The 19,138-nt window shown below is 40.5% G+C and overlaps 2 protein-coding genes across 2 annotated transcripts in view; one reads left to right on the forward strand and one right to left on the reverse strand.

Moving 5' to 3' along the window:
- LOC308664577 (netrin-4-like) overlaps positions 1 to 2,645 on the forward strand; it is a 63,736-nt gene extending 61,091 nt beyond the window's left edge. The window contains exon 10 of the mRNA XM_081321949.1: positions 556 to 2,645. Within this exon, the coding sequence (XP_081178075.1) occupies positions 556 to 692 (137 nt within the window). The 3' untranslated portion in view covers positions 693 to 2,645. The remainder of the gene's footprint in view (positions 1 to 555) is intronic.
- Positions 2,646 to 5,460: 2,815 nt separating this feature from the next.
- On the reverse strand, positions 5,461 to 19,131 carry CHCHD4 (coiled-coil-helix-coiled-coil-helix domain containing 4). Its single transcript, XM_081316773.1, has 3 exons — positions 18,914 to 19,131; positions 16,217 to 16,315; positions 5,461 to 6,517 (listed from the first exon to the last, which is right to left on the reverse strand). The coding sequence occupies exons 1-3, from the start codon at positions 18,933 to 18,935 to the stop codon at positions 6,216 to 6,218; spliced, it is 423 nt and encodes a 140-aa protein (XP_081172899.1). The 5' UTR covers positions 18,936 to 19,131; the 3' UTR covers positions 5,461 to 6,215.
- Positions 19,132 to 19,138: the final 7 nt, after the last annotated feature.

Here is a 19,138-nt window from a genome sequence, read left to right on the forward strand (position 1 = left end):
CCAGATGTTTACTGGTCTTTTTTTTTCTTTACCTTATTTTAGAGAACCAGTAACTATTGCTTTTCCACAATTCAGTTGGCAACAATTTAAGCGCACCACTTTGAATTGCATAGCAAATTAATTCATTTGCATTCACGTTTTAAAATGTTTTCTCCAACCTAAAACTACATGCTTCATGGGATGCCACAAGTGGGCTTGAAAATAAAGTATTGAGTTTGGCTCTTGAGCATTTCATGGACACGCCTGAGTATCGTCTTGGCAATACCATGAAATCAATTTTGCTATTGCTGTTTCTTCCAGGATTTTTAATTTTCCAGTCTAGGTTAAGTACAAAATTTCCTTGCTCTGCAAGGAAACTCATTCACCTTGTAATTAAGTAATTTGCGTTTTAAGTCATCTTGAGCACACCGTGCTTAGGTGGAAAGGGAGAAGAAAAGTTAATGAATGATCTTAATTAAGACTATCCCTGTAAAGTCTTCTGGAAAATCTTTGATTCTGTACCTTAATTAATATTGAGAATTGATTCTTACAAAATGTAATCCTTTTTCAAACCAGGTATAGACTACTTAATAGCAGGACAAGAAGATGCACGGACGAACAGACTCCTTGTGAACATGAACAGTCTGGTGAAGCCCTGGAAAGCTCACTGGGGGAAGCTTGTTGCAGATATACTACGAACTGGCTGCAAATAATGTATTTTTTTTTCCAAGTCAAGTCACAAATTTGTACACTTTCATAATAAGGCAGTAAAAAGCTTAGTTAGTTCTCTAATGGTTAATCATAACTTTTATAATTAAGGAGAATTTAAAAGCAAACTCTCTTTCATTAAGTGCTGCTTTAGGCAGAAATCTTGTTCCAGGACTTCTTTTGCCCAAGACAACAATCCCCTCTCTCTTTTACACATCTGTAAAAAAAAAAATGTAAAGACTGCTGAATTAACCTCATGTACTTAGGCTCACAGCCTGGCGTATAGCTTGCTTTATGATTACAGTATCTAGAGCTTTCAAACCCACCAATACATATACTTGTAAACGAGGCCAATATTATATTAGGCTATTGATGAACAATCAGTACTAACAGAAAACTAGAACTCCTGCACTATTTATTTTTCTGGAGCTGGACTTTTTTTACAGTAACTATGAAGGAAGAGGAAAAAATTGCTAAGTTACAGGGCTACAAAACATCATCGGTTGGCCTGTCACATGTGTCTTGCTTATTATATTTGAGAGGCCTGTTTAAAAACCTGTTATTTTAAGGTACCCTTCATAGCTTTTGGGTTCTTTGATGTCTATGTGTTTTGTTGGAATTTGTACTGGAATTGAAAAGATTTTGTAGATGTAAAGTGTCTTCGTGTCTACGTCATCAGAGAAGCAAACAGCAAAGTTATTGGAAATTTGAAAGGCAGCCTGAAAAGACTTGGAGCTGCAGGATTGTGGGAAGTGGAGGTCCCTGTTCCTGCTGTAGGTGTCTCCCCTAAACTTCCTGATAAAAATCATGGGAAAAGAAGATGACTGGCAATCCATACGTTAGAATAAAAATAGCTGACTACGCAAAACTTGATTACCATCAGATCCCAAAGATTGGTTTTCTATAGTGTAGTTCCCACAACGGAAGAGTCCAGACAGTTCTAGTTTTCAAGCTGATCCAACCTGGTCTCAGCAACAGTCTTCTCCTGTTTTGTCCTGCATTTAGCATACATTGCATCAAAACAAATGCAGAAGACCACTGCTACGGAGGACTTTAGGAGCCTACCAAGTTCTCTTGGGGGAACGAACGAGGCAAGAACTCAAGAATTTTGTACATCAGCAGAAGTATTGGAATATTGCTTTGGCGTTAGCAGATTTGCGACTGGATTGAATACAAGACATACCAAATTGTTGATTTAAAGACTAGCTGCCTCTTCAAATCAGGCACATGCTCCTTTTTTGTTTTCTAAGTAAATATTTGATGTTCAATTTCTGTTGTGCTCATTTCACCTAGAATGCTTCATATCACCACTTTGTAGCTTCAGTCACTTGCCTTCTTCATACTGCATGCGTATTGAAGACATCTCAAAGAACAGACGATTCTATTCATATTTATTTACTATTAGTCAAGGTTCTTCTAAAAAGCCATGCTCTAAGGCAGATACAGATGAACGCCACTAACATTGCTGTCCTTTGCTCAAGCAGACTAGTCAGAAAAGTACAGTCTGTGCTGCAGAAGAATTGAGTGACTCCCTAGCAATAATTTGTACTTCATGAATGTCATAGTATGCAAAACATAGTTGTGGTTTGAGACATTAGATACCAATGCTGAGTAAAGAAGTCTTCTATCCTAAGACAGCCATTAAACCCAGACATTTCCATATAACTTGTGCTGGCGTATGATTGATGTACATTGTTTATATCATTTCTTGTTCCTTTTGAAAGGCACTAAAGTGTTTGCACTAAAAAAATAATCTCCCCTAAAATATGGGCAATAAATTAAGGGAAGATAAAGTTTAATTTTGAATATATAGTTAATGTCTTTTACTTAAGCTTTGGCCAAGGCATTATAAATCTTACTGCCCTTTTAATATAGGATCTGTTATGCATGTCAATTAATTTATGGACACAGGGCTTTTATTTAGTTCGTCACAGTTTCAGTTAAAATGCTAAAATCATTTTGGACACATTGTATAAACTACATGTTTATATTACACTGTCTGCATTTTTTTCATATTTTGTCTGATGAGGGTTCTGTCAGATAAAGAGGTAGATGGTCTATTGCTAAACCTAAGGGATTTCATTTATATAAAACATTTTGTTAGGAGCTCTGCTTTTATAGCTGCTTGCAAGTGAAAAGGCAATTGAAATATCCAAAATTTAAATGAAGAGGCAAGGGAAAAATAGTAGAATAGGATACAAAGAAAAGTTAACAGCAACAGAAGTGGGAATCCAGGGAATGGTGTATATTTTGTACATTTTCAGATAATTGAAAGTGTGGATTGGAACTAGGGAGTCCCTGGTTCAAACTCCCACCTACCAAGAGAACTTACTGAATGACCTTAAATTCCTCTCAGAAAAACAGAATTATTGCAAGGCTAAAACTGGGGGAGATCCTCGTGCACACTAATTTGAATGTCAACAAAAAATAGAATATGCAATTAGGAAATGGAAACAAAAGCATGACTAGACTAAGCATATGATCTTGAGATATCTGAATGTGATACACCTTGACTATAAGCAGCACTGACGTTAACCTGGTGAAAATGACTTTCTACAAAAGCAAGCGTTCAGCTAAAAATGATGGAATTGGTTGAAGTTCGGTCCTGTTACTTGCAATAGGGACGTATGGCTTACTGGCTGCAGTGATTTCAACTGAACACACCTTAAGGAAGTATAGTCTGCTACAATATTCAAATGCAGACCTAGCAGCAATGCCTTTTAGACACTAGGGTGGCTCTCTGAGAATCCTATGGTGAACAGAGTGCTGTTGTAATGACTGATAGCATTATGCAAAAGCAGTTTCTAATAGCATTCCTGCCAGAGATGTCTTATTAACCAGATGCTACAAAATTGGTTGTATAATAAATCTTTGAACACGGGGGAGGCACCAGTTTCTGATTAAGACAGCCCCCAATTTTTCTTTTGACCTGACCTGGTTAAGTCCTATTCACAAATGCACTCCATCCGATTCCTCAGGACCTGTTTGTTCTCCATGGATAGCTGCTTAAGCGGTTTCCTTTGACATCTGTTTCACTGACATTGTATGCAGACTGAAAAGGGGGTTTTTTGACACTTTTTCTGAAAGAGTCAAACTGGTGCTTCTATTTTACTCCAGTCAGTGAAAAATGTATGGCAGATAACAGCTTCCTTGGAACCTTTGAGGCAAGCGAGGAAACACTTCGTATTCAGACTAAGAATATGGATTTGTGTTTTCCTAATTTGTTATAGAGTTTATTTTTTCCACCTTGCTTTTTGTGCTTTTTCAAAACATAAACGTCACATATGTCACATTAACACCAGTTAATCAAAGTCAGCAGACGGATGGGGTGCATGGTACTGTGTGCTTCTGTCCAAAGATTATTTGTTTCAGTAGAGGCATCCATGAGGAGAGAGAACAAATTTGATTCAACAAAATCTTTTTTTAACAAAACTCTGTTGACCCTACTACATTTATTAAATGTCCCTTAGGTTCAAGTACCCACATTTTGGCAGATGCAGGGCATCAGACCAAAGAAAATAAGTGAAATCACCTCTTTTCTTTCCATCAGCATCCATATATATTTGAATAAGCCTTTGCTTGAATGAAAGGATATAATCTCATAGATTTACATGTTTATTACACGCCTGCAATATTTTGTAGCAGAAAAGCTGCTTTAAATCTGATTTGATCATCATGGCTATATAGGACATTTACACTGAAAACTTTAGGGTGAAGCTGAATTATTGGATAGGTTGGCTTAACACAAAAGAACTTCTATCCACTGATGATTCCAGAGCCAATTTGTCCCAGAATTCAGATCACAGGATGCCAGAATTTTCCTCAGATGAGAAGGCTCCAGGTAGTCCCCGTTTAAAGACCCTAATTGAGAAAGGACTTTTCACTGCTAAGCGAAATGATTGTTAGGTGGAATATCACACGACCATGCTTAACAATGGCAGTTCCGGTAGTCCCAGTTGCAGTCCTTAAGACGAGACCACACACTTCTACTCTCTGCAAACTGTCAGCTCCAGCAGAGGCCTGAGGTTCTTGCCTAACAACAGCAACTGGGACTACCAGAGCAGGACCTGACGAGTTTCCTTTGGCGGATGAGGCCGTTATGGCTGCACCTGCCTCTGGTTCAACTCCCTCCATTTGTCTATCTCCCTTTCTCCGTCTCTGCCCTTTTGGAGGCCCTGTACCTTGCTGTGACTGCCTACCCCTGCTGCCCCAGCTGACCTTTGCCATCCTTTTCCTCCTGCTGGCCTGGGATCCGTGTGCTGGATGAAGGTGCAGATGTGGGATACGCACAGCAGACCCTCACCTGCTGAAGGGAACAAGCAGGACAGGGATAGGGAGGAAACACCAGGATAGAGCTGGGGACAGAGACCATAAGAGGTGGGGTAGCAGTCCAGGTGGCTTGCTCACTGCTGACAGTTGTCACTTTCTCCTGGGAAGAAGAGAGCAAATGGAATTTGGGGGGGGAGGGCAGGGGTAGACAGTAAAGTACAGGGTGGCCAAAAGGGCAGGGACAGGGGGAGATAAGTAGAGGTAAGCGGGCGGGGGTGAGCTAAACTGCATATTGTGGTCATAAATGTGGGCCAGTTGCCAAGAGTCCACAATTTGGTCATGTGAGCATGGGTGGTGCTATGGCCTCAGCTTTAAGGACTGGTCGTAACTATAAATGGTCACCGAATGAATGGCCATTAAGTGAGGATTGCCCATTTGAACAAATCAATGTAGCCTGTCACAGGGAACAGTCATTCGCAGTAACAAAAGACACGGGCTTCAATGTAAAGTAAAAGGAATTCACTTTTAGTATACAGTCAAGTCACAATATCTACGCAGAGGTTTGTTACCCCAGGTAACATTGCATTTGTCTTATTAAGGTCAGCAACATGCTGGAAGAGGGGTTTGAACGCAGGAAACCCTTCAAAACAGGGATTAGAAATATTAAGGAACACAGTGGCCAGTGTTTTTCTCTGTTTGCTCAGTTATGGAAAGGCCTGATCAAGGTTTATTTTAAAATGGGAAATCAATATACTAACATTAATTTTCTATTATTAGAAATTAATTATAGATGCAAACTTCCTGTCCCATCAAGCGCATAAGGCTGACTAGCTGAAAATTTTATCCAGATTTCTGAATCTTTTTGGTTGTTCTGAGAAATCTGTATTAATTTTCATCATATAAAATCTTGACAATAGCTAACAACTGAAATTTGGTGATCCAGTATTCTTGCTTTCCCAAAAGAGGATTAACCATCTCTGTTCTTCAGGGCAACCTACAGACTGAACATAACTGGAGAAGAAACGTGTTAAAGTACTGGGGGTGTCTACATTTCTTCTATACTGACTCTACCGCAACATTTCGTTGTTAAAACCACAGGGCTGCAGTTTCTTCTTCACAGTGAATTCACATGATACAGTGTACAGAAGTGCATTCCTTGCGGGATCAATGGGGTGGAAAGAAAGAAAGGAGAGAAGATACTTTGCCTGTCTAAATGTCTCTGAATATGGAAAGGAGACCACAGCCTCCATGCTCATTCATTAGCTAGACCCATCCTTTTCTTTGCCCGCTGAAGTAGTAGTTTCTAAATCTTTGCTTTGATTATCTTCTTCATCTTCATCATCATCATCATCATCATCTTCCTGAGGATAAAGATCCGGGTATTTCTGCATACATTCTTGCATTGCACGAAACTGGTCCACGCAATCTGATCCTTTAATTTCTTCCTTGCTATAATGAAAACAGGAAAATGCTGACTTGAATTGTTCCCCACAAGGACCACTAGCCATTCCACCAAGGCAGGGGCAATTCCAGTTGATATCTCCATTAGGCAATATCAAACCTAAGAGGAGGAGAAGAAAAGGTAGTAACTCACAAAACTATTTCATACTGGGACTTACATACTGGGTGGATTTACACACAGCACAACACAGATTTTTTAACTATGTTCAGAGTCAAAGTTTATTCAACACGGTTAAGTCAAGCCAAAAATTAATTACAGTGGTTGAGCTGAAATGTTTATTAAGTTCAGTTTTTATAAGCTGCTACAATCTGCAGACATGTTTAGCATACCCTGAACCAGACAAATTACATTTTACTGAGCATTATGTGTGATCCAAGTCATTAAGCTTCATAGTCTGTAGGAACCTAAGTGATAAATTCTATATTTTGGAGTGACGTCAACATATTTGGTGATGAACATATTTTTGATCTTCCTAAAAAATCTTAGTGGTGACATAGGAAAACAAAAGATAAGAGCAACTTTGTTTTTCGGTTTATGGCAAAAAAGAAAAGAAAAAGCCAAATTTAGGATGGAGAAAAGCCAATGGGAAAGAGTCTTATTCAAGGCAGCAAGAATAGTGTTTTGTTTAACAAATGACAACTTACAGAAAATGTTGTCTGATTGTTTGGGTCTTTTGTAAGCTCTCCAAACATACATGTGAGCAGTTTTCAGAAGTCATCTTTCCTTTTATCTCGCTAAAATCACAAAAATCTGCTGATGCAGGTCACTAAAATCTGCTGTTGCCCATCTGACATGAACTTGAATAGAACTGGACATTAATGGTTTTAGATCTTGATATATGAAAACTAAAAGGAACATAGTCTGAGTGTCAAAAAAGAGGGGGGGAAAGGTAATTTGGACTTCCTAGATCATTTTATTAATATCAAAATTCCCTATCCTATTGTGTACATAACTGATCCTAAAGGAGAAAAGAAACGGGGGACATTGTGTATAATTCATAAAAATGTTTGCACATAACTTTTTATGCAAATCTGTTTCCTATGCTGATTTGGATCTAACATAAAAACAATAGTTCTGCATCTTAACTAGGAGCTTTTACTACCACATACCCTTTGGCAATCTGTATGCTGCAAAGGAGATATTAGCTTTTTTCAATTATCCATTTTGTTATATCTGTTGCGTAAAAACATTGTTACATAAAATTCCATTTGATTTGTTTTATTTGAACCTGGAACTGGTTAATCTATGTAGGTTCTCAATTATCCAGGTCTTGGTTGTCCCAAAGGTGGTTTTCTTTTTCCTTAAAACATTCTCATTCAAGAAGCTTGGTTAGTTCTAACTCACTGGAGGGGAATGGAAAGATTTAATGGGTGTCCCAAGAAGATTCCACATCATTTGCATTTTGATTCAGTTGGCTCTTGGGATACAGGTAAACCCCTAAGTGGCTCCATGACTCTCAGAGAGCTAATGACCCACAGAGCACTAACAACTAAATGACTGCAAAGAATATAAATCCTTCCATTTCCCTCCAGTCAGTCAGACTTGAAGAAGCTTCTTGGATGAGAAGCAAAACATTTTTGAAAGCAAAGAAAGTCCGGTTGCCTTTTGGAAAAGCACCTTTGGGAGATTAATAATATATATAATATACAAGCTAGCATTGTAAACCATAATTTGAAAATGGCTTATTTTCAAAATAACAATATATGATGTCATACATCATCATCATTATTATGCTCAGGTACAGACATCAGGAGAGCAAAAGCTTTTTGTTTCCTTCATGTGGCAGTGCGTACACGAAGCTCATTCAGAAAACACAACTCTCCAGTTTAGCATTAGCGGGGAGGTGCAGTCACTATCTTGGTTTAATGGCAAAATAGAGGGGGGGGGAAACACCTGGTTGGTTATGTCAGGGAAACTGTAAACTGGAGAAGAGTTGGTTCATTTCCCCCCCCCCCCAGGTTGCTGATGTATCACAGACAAAGTACAGAAGCACAGATGGGTGGTGTTTATTACAGTTTTACAGATACATTTTAAACATAAGACCCATCCCTCCCCCACCCCCACCCAATTTCCCCTCCCTCCCCCTCCCTCCCCCACATCCCAGAGCATAATACAGGGTATTGACCCTAACAACCTTAGCAATGGGCTAATGCCTCCTTAAGTAACACCAGCTGCCTGCAATTAGTGCAGGTTCGAGTCCCACCAGGCTCAAGGTTGACTCAGCCTTCCATCCTTCCGAGGTAGGTAAAATGAGGACCCAGATTGTTGGGGGCAATAAGCTGACTTTGTAATAATGCCGCTTGGGGGGGGGGGCGAAAGCCCTAATAAGCAGGCATATACATAGAATGAAGGCTATTGCTAAGCACATTGTGCTTTAGATTGTAAGCCGCCCTGAGTCTTCGGAGAAGGGCAGGATATAAATGGGATAAAATAAATAAATAAATAAAACTATAATTTGCTAACTAGCTACAATAACACTTTAAATCCTATCGTGCTTTAACTCTCCTTAAAAATAACTAAATAATAATAAATCTTATAAATCTAATACTTATTCAAATGCTAAATGAAACTTTTTGGTCCCATATTTATTCTGAATGTAATCAATCCATCTTCTCCATTCCAAGATATATCTTTGTTGCGAATGGTCTTTCAAGTATGCTGAAATTTTTGCCATTTCTGCCAGGTTCGAAACTTTTAAAGTCCATTCTTCTATAGTAGGCAAATCCTCCTTCTTCCAATATTGCGCTACCAAAAGTCTTGCTGCCGTTATTAAATTCAGCATCAATTTAGTTTCTATAGCAGTACAATCTATAGTAATACCCAGAGTTATTGGCAAGCTTTTTGTGTATGCATATGCAGAATGGCAGACAGTTCTTTGTAAAATGATATGCAAAACATATTTTTGCAGTTTTGTTATCCATGGCTGTTTGGCTACAACAACAAAAAATCCTCATAAAACAATAAGGGCTGCCTGTGAGACACATATTTTAAAGGATTCAGTATGATGGAGCCGCAGATTGCTACCAATATACCGTCCCGCTTGCGTCGGTGCTTGCGAAAGAATTGAAGGAATTTAAGAATTTAAACATAAAGGTTTAAAATATTAGATCTTACCTATTTGTTACCAAAAAGGTACCATCTCAGATTAGATAATATTAATCATTCACTAAGACTGATTATTATGCTGGTTGCATTTTTTTTAATTTAGATTTATATACCACCCTTTCCCGAAGGACTCAGGGCGGTTTACAGGATATTTAAAAGAAAATCAATACAAAAGTTAAAAACAAATTTAAAAAGATTAAATGAAACCCTGAGAAAAAATAAAAACCCAGTTAAAATTAAAAATTAAAAAATTCTCAGCCTGGGCCAGAGAGCTCTTCTTTCTTTCAGTAAGCGGTTCTGTTCATTTTTGTAAAGTTTGTTTTTAAAGTTTTAACTTAGTTTGTTCTAATGTGACAAAAAATAAAATTTACATGAATAAAAGTCCAGTTCATTATAAAACCCATTTTTCTTGATCTCTATTTTTTGTACAATTTTTTTTCTAATTGGCATATTTTACAGCAGACATGTCAAACACAAGGCCCGGGGGCCAGATCCGGCCCGCGAAGTGGTTTCATGTGGCCCGCGAAGCCATCCTGGAAACAGTGAGGGAACGGCCCCCACTGCCTTGGCCCTGGCCCAGAGACCCTCCTTCTGCCAGAGACCCTCAGATCTGTCCCACTCCTGCCCAGGCCCCCATAGGCACCCTTGATGAGAACGATGTAGAGCTGGCCACGCCCACCCAGTAGGCCATACGCACTCTAGCCACGCCTACCCAGTAGGCCACGCCCACCCTGGCCATACCCACCTGGCCCCCTGAGGGCAACCGCAATGCTGATGCGGCCCTCAATGAAATTGAGTTTGACACCCCTGTTTTACAGGTATGGCCACTGAAGAGGCACATCACAACTATAGCTGCCAAAAAAGCCAACACAGTGCTAGGCTGCATTAACAGAGGGATAGAATCAAGATCAAGTGAAGTACTAATACCACTTTACAATGCTTTGGTAAGGCCACACCTGGAATACTGCATCCAGTTTTGGTCACCACGATGTAAAAAAGATGTCGAGACTCTAGAAAGGGTACAGAGAAGAGCAACAAAGATGATTAGAGGTCTGGAGGCTAAAACATATAAGGAATGGCTGCTGGAATTGGGTATGTCTAGTTTAATGAAGAGAAGGACTAGGGGTGACATGATAGCAGTGTTCCAATATCTCAGGGGCTACCACAAAGAAGAGGGAGTCAAGCTATTCTCCAAAGCACCTGAAAGCAGGACAAGAAGCAATGGATGGAAACTAGTCAAGGAGAGAAGCAACCTAGAACTAAGGAGAAACTTCCTGACAGTTAGAACAATTAACCAGTGGAACAACCTGCCTCCAGAGGTGGTGAATGCTCCAACACTGGAGGTTTTTAAGAAGAGACTGGACAGCCATTTGCCTGAAATGGTATAAGGTTTCCTGCCTGAGCAGGGGGTTGGACTAGATGACCTCCAAGGTCCCTTCCAACTTTATTATTATTATTATTATTATTATTATTATTATTATTATTATTATTATTATTATTATTATTATTATTATTATTATTATTATTATTATTATTATATTTGCATTGACTTCCGGTTGCCCTCCGGGTGAGATTCAAGGTGCTGGTGATGACCTATAAAGCCCTACATGGCTTGGGTCCGGGATATCTGAGGGAACACCTGCTGCCGGTATCAAGTTCCCTTCGTCCAGTGCGCTCCCACAGGGAGGGTCTTCTCAGGGTGCCACCGGTAAGAGATTGCCGGCGGACGACACCCAGGGATAGGGCCTTCTCAGTGGGGGCGCCTGCCCTTTGGAACCAGCTGCCAGTGGAGCTGAGGACTGCCCCCGACCTCCGTTCATTCCGCCGGGACCTGAAGACCTGGCTCTTCGAGCTCTCTGGCCCAGGCTGAGGATTAATTTTTTAACTGGGGTTTTACTTATACAGGGATAAATTTAATTTTTTTAAACTTGTTTTTAACTTTTGTATTTTGGTTTTTAATTACCCTGTAAACCGCCCTGAGTCCTTCGGGAAAGGGCGGTATATACCGTAAATGTAATAAAATAAATAAATAAATAAATAAATTATTATTATATTATTATTATTATTATTATATGATCACTAATCTTGGCTCGTTGAATAGGCTGCACATTGGTATGTAAAGTTAGTTTTAATTAACTGGGGGGGGAGAGAAACCCTAAACCAGACATGTCAAACTCGCAACGTCACGTGACATTGCGCAACATATTGGGATGGTTTTGCCATTGCCGGCAATGGGGTGGGCGCAGCTTCCGGGTGATGTGTCTGGCCCGCCGGCCGGCAGTTTGACAAGCCTGCCCTAGATGGTTCATAAGAGCAATGATGCTCCAGGAAAGCTGAAAATAAAATTCTTATAGTCACTTGTGACACACAGCTGCAAAGTAGATTTATAGGATTAATTTGGTTTCCACTTCTACAAAGCCAAATCGCTCTTCTATTTGGAAATAAGGAATTGCTTCTTTAAAAACATTGCATTCAGCTTTTCATGTTGATTTTCCTCTGGACAGACCTGCTTTTCACTGAGGCAAACAGAAATGGGGGTGGGGGGGGGGAAATTTCATTCATCCTTTGTGTTTATGTGTGTGTATTCATGGCCAATAAGCAATTTTGCTCCAAACCTTTAGAAGCTGTGGCAGGAGTCACAAAGCAGAGATCATTTCTAGCCATTCTAAACACTCAGTCCTGGCTCCTGGCCAGCAGCACAGCCTGTCTGAAATTAGAAAAGCTGCAAGATGGATTTCTGTACATCCTTTGGCTGTAATATACAGATGGCACTTAAGGTCTAAGAGCTGGGAGAAAGGGACTAGCAATTCCTTTTCATCTCAAGAAGGGCACAAGGTTAACTTCAATCACATCAAGGCTGAAAGTCATTTTCCATGTCTTACTATGAAGTATATTGGCTAGCGGGCTCTTAAGAATGGCTGCTTCCAATTATGTAACCGAAATAACGTTTCTGACCCAACATCTTCCCTAATACCTAGTATCATTTTGATGTATCTTCCTGATGTTGCAATAACCTCATTTAGCAAGCAGCACTTAAAAGTTATTGTTTCATGTGACAATGTCTTGGTTTTTAGTGAATCAGAAATAGAGCTCAGGATGAGAAATAATAAAATGCAAAAATAATGAAAGCATGAAACAAATTTACAAACACAGGAAATACAAATTGGGTGATCTATTAAAAACAATTATTGAAAAGGTTTATATTCTGCTCCAAAATATGCCACAGCTTCCACATGCACAAAATAAGGAAATGTATTTTATTAAGAGTTCCAAACCAAACAGTCCCACTTTAAGTATTGTCTGTCTGAGCAGACTCTTCTGTCAAAACAAAATTTGAAGTGTTTTGTTCTCGCATTAAAGGGGTTATGTTCCTTTTGGAACATAACTATGTTTTGTTTCAACCCTGAAACACTCAAATGCTGAAACATCCCCTTTTACCGTAAGTTTGTTTTCTTTAGCTGCAAAACTCTCAAAACACAATCATCTAAATCTCTGTTCAGAACCAAAATAAAACAGAGTGCTCTGTTTCAACCTTAAAATGAAACTCCTGGAAAATATCTTTTTTTCATCAAAAGTGGCCATTTTGGGCTCAACCTCTCCTTTTTATGACTGCCAAGGTACCAAAGTGCTAAGCGTGAGTTGGATTAAATGCATTATAAAGGCCTTGTTATTCCTATTTTTATTTATATTATATACTTATTTAAGAAAATAAATATTTGTATAGCCACCCAACTCACATATAGGTGACCCCGGGTCGCTTACAACATTTAAAAATCCACCGCATAATAAAATCCTGAACCGATTTTACAACCATTTATACAATGGTTCTACAGTGAGTCACCATGGTCGTTAAGAGAACCCAGCATATCCAATGGATGAGTTTTGTTGTTTACCAGAAAATGGCAAAAAACATCATAAATCGTAATAATGTGAGTGTGGGATCCTGCAATAAGTTGTAAATACGAGGTAGTTGCCAAGTGCCCAAAACATGGTCACATGACTACAGGAGGGGGAGTGTTTTGCAAAAGTCCAAAGTGCTTTACATGCCCCAAAATACCCTTTCTGAGGCCATCGTAACTTTGTACAGTCATTAAGTGACCAGTCATTAAGGGAGGACTACCTGTATTACTTTAAAAATTTATCACTGGAGGTTCCAGAAGTGGGCTCTCTTCTTCTATGGTGATATCCAAACTTTTTTTTTCTTAAGCCATTGTTTTCATGCCCGCAATCTCCCTATCCCTTCTCTTCTCAAGCCTTTTAACTGCTTTTAAGCTGCTTTCAGGGGTTATAGACACTGAGCTCGTTAGGTGGAAAGCTAATAGCCCAGGCTCGAGACTTAAGCGCTGCAAGCTCCTATTACTTGCCCCAGCTTCTGCCCACCTAGCAGTTTGAAAGCATGCAAATGCAAGTAGATAAAATAGTACCATTTCAGTGGGAAGGTAATAGTGTTCAGTGCACCTCGGTGTATAGTCATGATGGCCACATGACCATGGAAATGTCTTTGGACAACGCTGGCTCTCTCGGTTAAGGAACAGAGATCAGCAGCGCCCCCTAGAGTCAGACACAACTGGACAGGAGAAACCTTTACCTTTACCATAGTTTTCAATTCAGGTTTTTATCTTTGTACCTCTGTAAAACTCAAAGCTACTAAAACAGACGTAACTTCAAATATCGTCAAGGGAAAACTGGCATTCGGTCTTAATTCAAACGAATCCAGTGTTTTTTTCTTATGAAATACTTTCTAGGCTTTTTAAGTTTGAAATATTTAATTCAGGGGCTTGATTCTACTTACGAAAGGAAGGAGTGACATATAACCCTTTTCAATAATGTGCACCCTACCTTACACCAATTTACAAGTTTAATATATAAGCTGCTTTGCTCTGGGCAATACATAAAATTAATGGTGCCCATTTATTACTAGTACGCCACTCAACTCTGAATGACTCAATTAAAAATGATTTTTGCAAAGTAGATTGTAGGAAATATGTCAAGCCTATAGGAGCACGTTAAAAACAGGTAGCCCTCGACGTACGACCACAACTGAGACCAAAATCTATATTGCTAAGCCAGACATTTGTTAAGAGTTTTGCTCCATTTTATTACCTTTCATGCCACAGTTGTTAAGTGAGTCAATACAGCTGTTAAGTTAGAAAGATGGTTGTTAAATGAATCTGGTTTCCCCATTGGCTTTGCTTGTTAGAAAGCCGCAAAAGGTGATCACATGACGCTCGGACACTGCCACTGTCCTAAATATGAAGCAGTTGCCAAGCATTTTAACTCTGATCACATGACCAGGGAGATGCTGCAACATTCGTGTGAAAAATGTCATGTCACTTTTTTCAGTACTGTTGTAACTTTGAACGGTCACTAAATGAACTTAAGTTTAAGTTTATTGAATTTATATACCGCCCTTTTCCCGTAGGACTCAGGGCAGTTTACAAAGTATTTAAAAACATCAGTACAATACAAGAGTTAAAAACAGTTAAAATAATTAAATTTGATCCCTGAGGGGGAAAAAAACCTGAACTGTTATAAGTCGAGGATTATCTGTATACCTAATTTAAAAACACTTCAGTATATTTCTCACTTAATATGTTTTTGTTTTCCTTGAAAAATGCAAAATGACAAATCTGCATGTTTCTCTTTAATACTGCTAAACAGAGGCTCTCCAACTTTGCCATAATGAATATTCTCTATACATTGTAAGTGCCTATACTTCTATCTTATTCCAGGTTTATCAGGATGATGAAAAAGGGTAAGATTTATTTTATACCTTTAGATCAGGGTTTTTCAACCAGTGGTACGGGTACCACCTGTGGTACATTGGCACCTGGCAGGTGGTACGCGACCATCCTAGAAAAATGGTAGTGGGGGAGGGGAATGAGCTGAACCGGTGGCAGCACCACACAAGCCTGAGCGAGAGATGGCTGGAGCTGCAGGGCTGTCAGGGCTCAGCGAAAGCGCCAGGATCAGCACTTCTTTGGGGCTGTCAGGGCTCAGTGGAAGCGCCAGGATCAGTACCAGGCTCCAGCTGGAGCTCGGCACTGATCCTGACGCTTCTGAGCCCAGAAGAAGCGCCAATCAGCTGGAATGTTGCAGCATCCCCAGGGTCTTGTGATTTACATTCAGATGCTTGGCAACTGATACATATTTATGACGGTCACAGTGTCCCAGGATCATGTGAAGTGACCAAAACCTGCTGCAACCACCCAGGGAATAAAAACCAAACACCTCGCCAACCCACCCCCACTGCCAATCCTCAACAGAAACGCTCACAATGAAAACCTCGTACAGGAGGAAGAGTGCCGCCGGGCGGGCAGGCAGGTGTCTTGCTCAGCTGTGGCTGTGGTTTGGGGGGCACTTTTTTCAGTGCCATTGTAACTCTGAACAGTCACTAAGTGAACTGTTGTAAGTCAAGGACTACCTGTACTTCATCACCTTTCTCCTTTTTTTTTCTTTTGGTCATCAAGTTTTTGACACCTTGCTAGGTGATTGGTGGTACTCTGTGCTCTTTTCCTGGTCTCCTTGTGATCACATGCATGCAAGTACCCTGCACCCCTTCTGCTTGACCTCACTGAGTCCACACATACACAAGCAGGACTGCCTGGATTATCATCACTAAGCAATGCGGTCAAGTATAAATCTCAACATTATTCAATAAAATACAAAACATATTATTTACATTCTACTGACCATGATCTTCATAAGGATCATTGGGATCATCTGCCACCAATTCAGCATTGCTTGGGGTTTCATGGTCTTCTTTGGTCACAAATATAATTCGGTCCTTTCCTAAAAATTAGGGGAAAAGCATACACAATATTAGAAGAGTAGGTAAAGGATTGATCTGCCATAAGCTTCTGAACAAGTTCATTAGCAGATGACATTGGGCCCTGGAGATGCTTAATTATGAGCCATGTATATCTTGACATTAAATTAACATCTACTCGAGTTTAGTCTATTGATTATATTATTAATTTAGCATATGCCCCAGGAAAAAAAAGTTAGCAAAGAATCATGCTAAGTTTAATTTTCTTTCCAGCTTATGTTTACTTTGACAGATAATTGTCAGTATATGCACTCAGCCTTTATGTAAGATGTTACCACTTCCTACCAGACTTGGATCAGAGTATGGTATGTCCAGAGCTTAATACCCTTTCCTACACAAGCCTCTATTGGAAATACTTTTAAAATTTATCCCTTTATATGAATAGTTCTTCATTTTATCTCTTTTGCCATCAAGTACCTTATATGACTATATGAATATGATAAGCAAATAAATAATATGATAATCTAAAAAAAAGTTTTATGTTCTTTTTTTTAATAAGGACCATTTTATAGATAGTCCTCAGGCTACAACACCAATTTGGGATTGGGATTACTGTCACTAAGCAATGCAATCGAAAGAGTGATATCATATCCCAGCAGCCTCAGTTGCCATCATATTGTCAGAACTGTGCAGGCATTGGTAAGCAGGAAGAAGCAGCAGTCCCAACAAGGATCATAGGGGGTATGCAGGTTGCCACAGTGGGGGGAAGGGATGCCACAGGCAAGTAAGGGTGGGCTGTCGAGGGGTGTGGGTGGTGATAGAAGTAAATGAAAGGTCTCCAAATTTTAATATTGAAAGAGAAATTTAAAACTGAATATGCTGCAATGGAAATTTACTAGGTGAATGGAGAAGATGAGAACCAGGAAAGGAGAGCACAAAGAAAGGATGTTAAGTGAAACACGTAGACAAAAATTAGCTGGGTCTTAAGAGTGGGAAAGGAAGAAGACAAGCTATAAAAACGTCTGTAAGAGAAGATAACTAGCAAAACAGGAAAGAACCTATTTTTTTCTAAAAGGTCATAAAAAAGGAGCTAGAACTCAGGACAACTGAGCACGTGCAATTAGTTGATTAATAGTAACTGACTCACCTTGCATAAATTATCTCTTAATTTTAATGTACATGGGATGTATGATTTAGTATGTAGCAGGAAATATGTAGGAGGCGGTCGGAAAGAGTGTAACCTCATAGTACCTCAGCCAATACGGGAAAAGGAGGGGCTGAATCACAGATTATGAAAGCCCTCTCTCTCTCTCTCTCTCTCTCTCTCTCTCTCTCTCTCTCTCTCTCTCTCTCTCTCTCTCACACACACACACACACACACACACACACACACACACACACGCTAGGGTTGATGGTGGAAAGAAACATCTCCCTGGAAAATAGATGGTGCCACCACCAAAACCTATACGGAGGTACAAAAGCAATGCCAAGACCTGCAGAGCCAAAAGATTTCTGGGCGAAGATGGTTCAGATCCAATCTCTCAGTCCTGCTGCTGCAGGAATATCCTCTTGAAACCCTTACATTCATTTATTTCCTCTGACTGGAGAGCTGATATAATGGCAGGTTACAGTCACTCAGACTGGAATGATTATTTTTATCCACCTAGAGTCCTTCCCAAAGACATGGGATAGGCAGAGGTGTTCTTATTTGATGATGTAAAGTTATCAACGCAGGATGCAGACTGTTTACTATTAGTATTCCACATTTTATCTATCTGGAGCAATTCAAGGAGATGAGCATATATACAGGTAGTCCTCGATTTACAACAGTTCATTCAGTGACTGTTCAAAGTTACAATGGCATGGCATTGAAAAAAGTGAGTTGTAAGTTTTTCACACCTACAACTACTGCAGCCTCCCCATGGTCACGTCCTGATCAAAACCCGGACAGGTGACATCTATCTGCTGCAGCGTCCCAGCTTCACACGAGATCAGCTTTTATGACCTTCTGACAAGCAAAGTCAGTGGGGCAGCCCGATTTGCTTATCAGTCGCCTTACTAATTTAACAACCGCAGCGATCCATTTAACAACGGTGGCCAGAAAGGCTGTCAAAATGGGGCAAAGTTCACTTCACAAGTGTTCCACTTAGCAACAGAAATCTGGGGCTGCATCGTGGTCGTACGTCGAGGACTACCTGTCATATCCCCCCCCCCTTCCTCCTCCTATTTTCCCCATTAACAACCACCCTGCGAGGTGGGTTGGGCTTGAGAGAGAACGAGCGAGCCAAAGTCACCCAGCCGGCTCTCACGCCAGCCTCCAGGCTCCTTTCCGTCCGGCCCACGATTTCTCTGGGCTCCCTAAAGCAGCGTTTCCCAACCTTAGGAACTTGAAGATGCGTGGACTTCAACTCCCAGAATTCCCCAGCCAGCATAGCTGGCTGGGGAATTCTGGGAGTTGAAGTCCACGCATCTTCAAGTTCCTAAGGTTGGGAAACGCTGCCCTAAAGACCCAGCTGGGGCACAGAAGCTTTTCGCCGGCTTCCCTCTCTGCTCCGTTCGGCTGCCCCAAGAGCCGCCCCGATCGTCACCATCGCCCCTTCCCTCCTCGCGCGTCCCGGTACCTTCTTGCCTGCAGTAGGACATGTCTGGGGCGAGCTGGCAACGACTCCGAGTGATCCGCCGAACGACCTATGAAATTAACCGGTCGCGGCCGCCCGGCAGCAACAGCGAAGCGCCCGCCTCCTCCCACGCGCTCGCAGGGGCCCTCGCGGCAACCTCTGGCCCAGAGAGAAGGACCCCAAAGAGCAGCCTTGAAACCGCCTGAGCGCTTCTCTCCCCCTCGGCTG

The sequence above is a fragment of the Vipera berus genome, assembly GCF_964194415.1.
Source record: "Vipera berus genome assembly, chromosome: 2".
Classification (NCBI taxonomy): domain Eukaryota; kingdom Metazoa; phylum Chordata; class Lepidosauria; order Squamata; family Viperidae; genus Vipera; species Vipera berus.

Coding starts and splice junctions, on each gene's coding strand:
- CHCHD4 (XM_081316773.1), bottom strand. CDS start 18,935: ATGTCCTACTGCAGGCAAGAAG. Junction 16,316..18,913: donor GTCCTACTGCAGGCAAGAAG/GTACCGGGACGC, acceptor CCTAATTTTTAG/GAAAGGACCGAATTATATTT. Junction 6,518..16,216: donor TGATCCTTATGAAGATCATG/GTCAGTAGAATG, acceptor TCCTCCTCTTAG/GTTTGATATTGCCTAATGGA.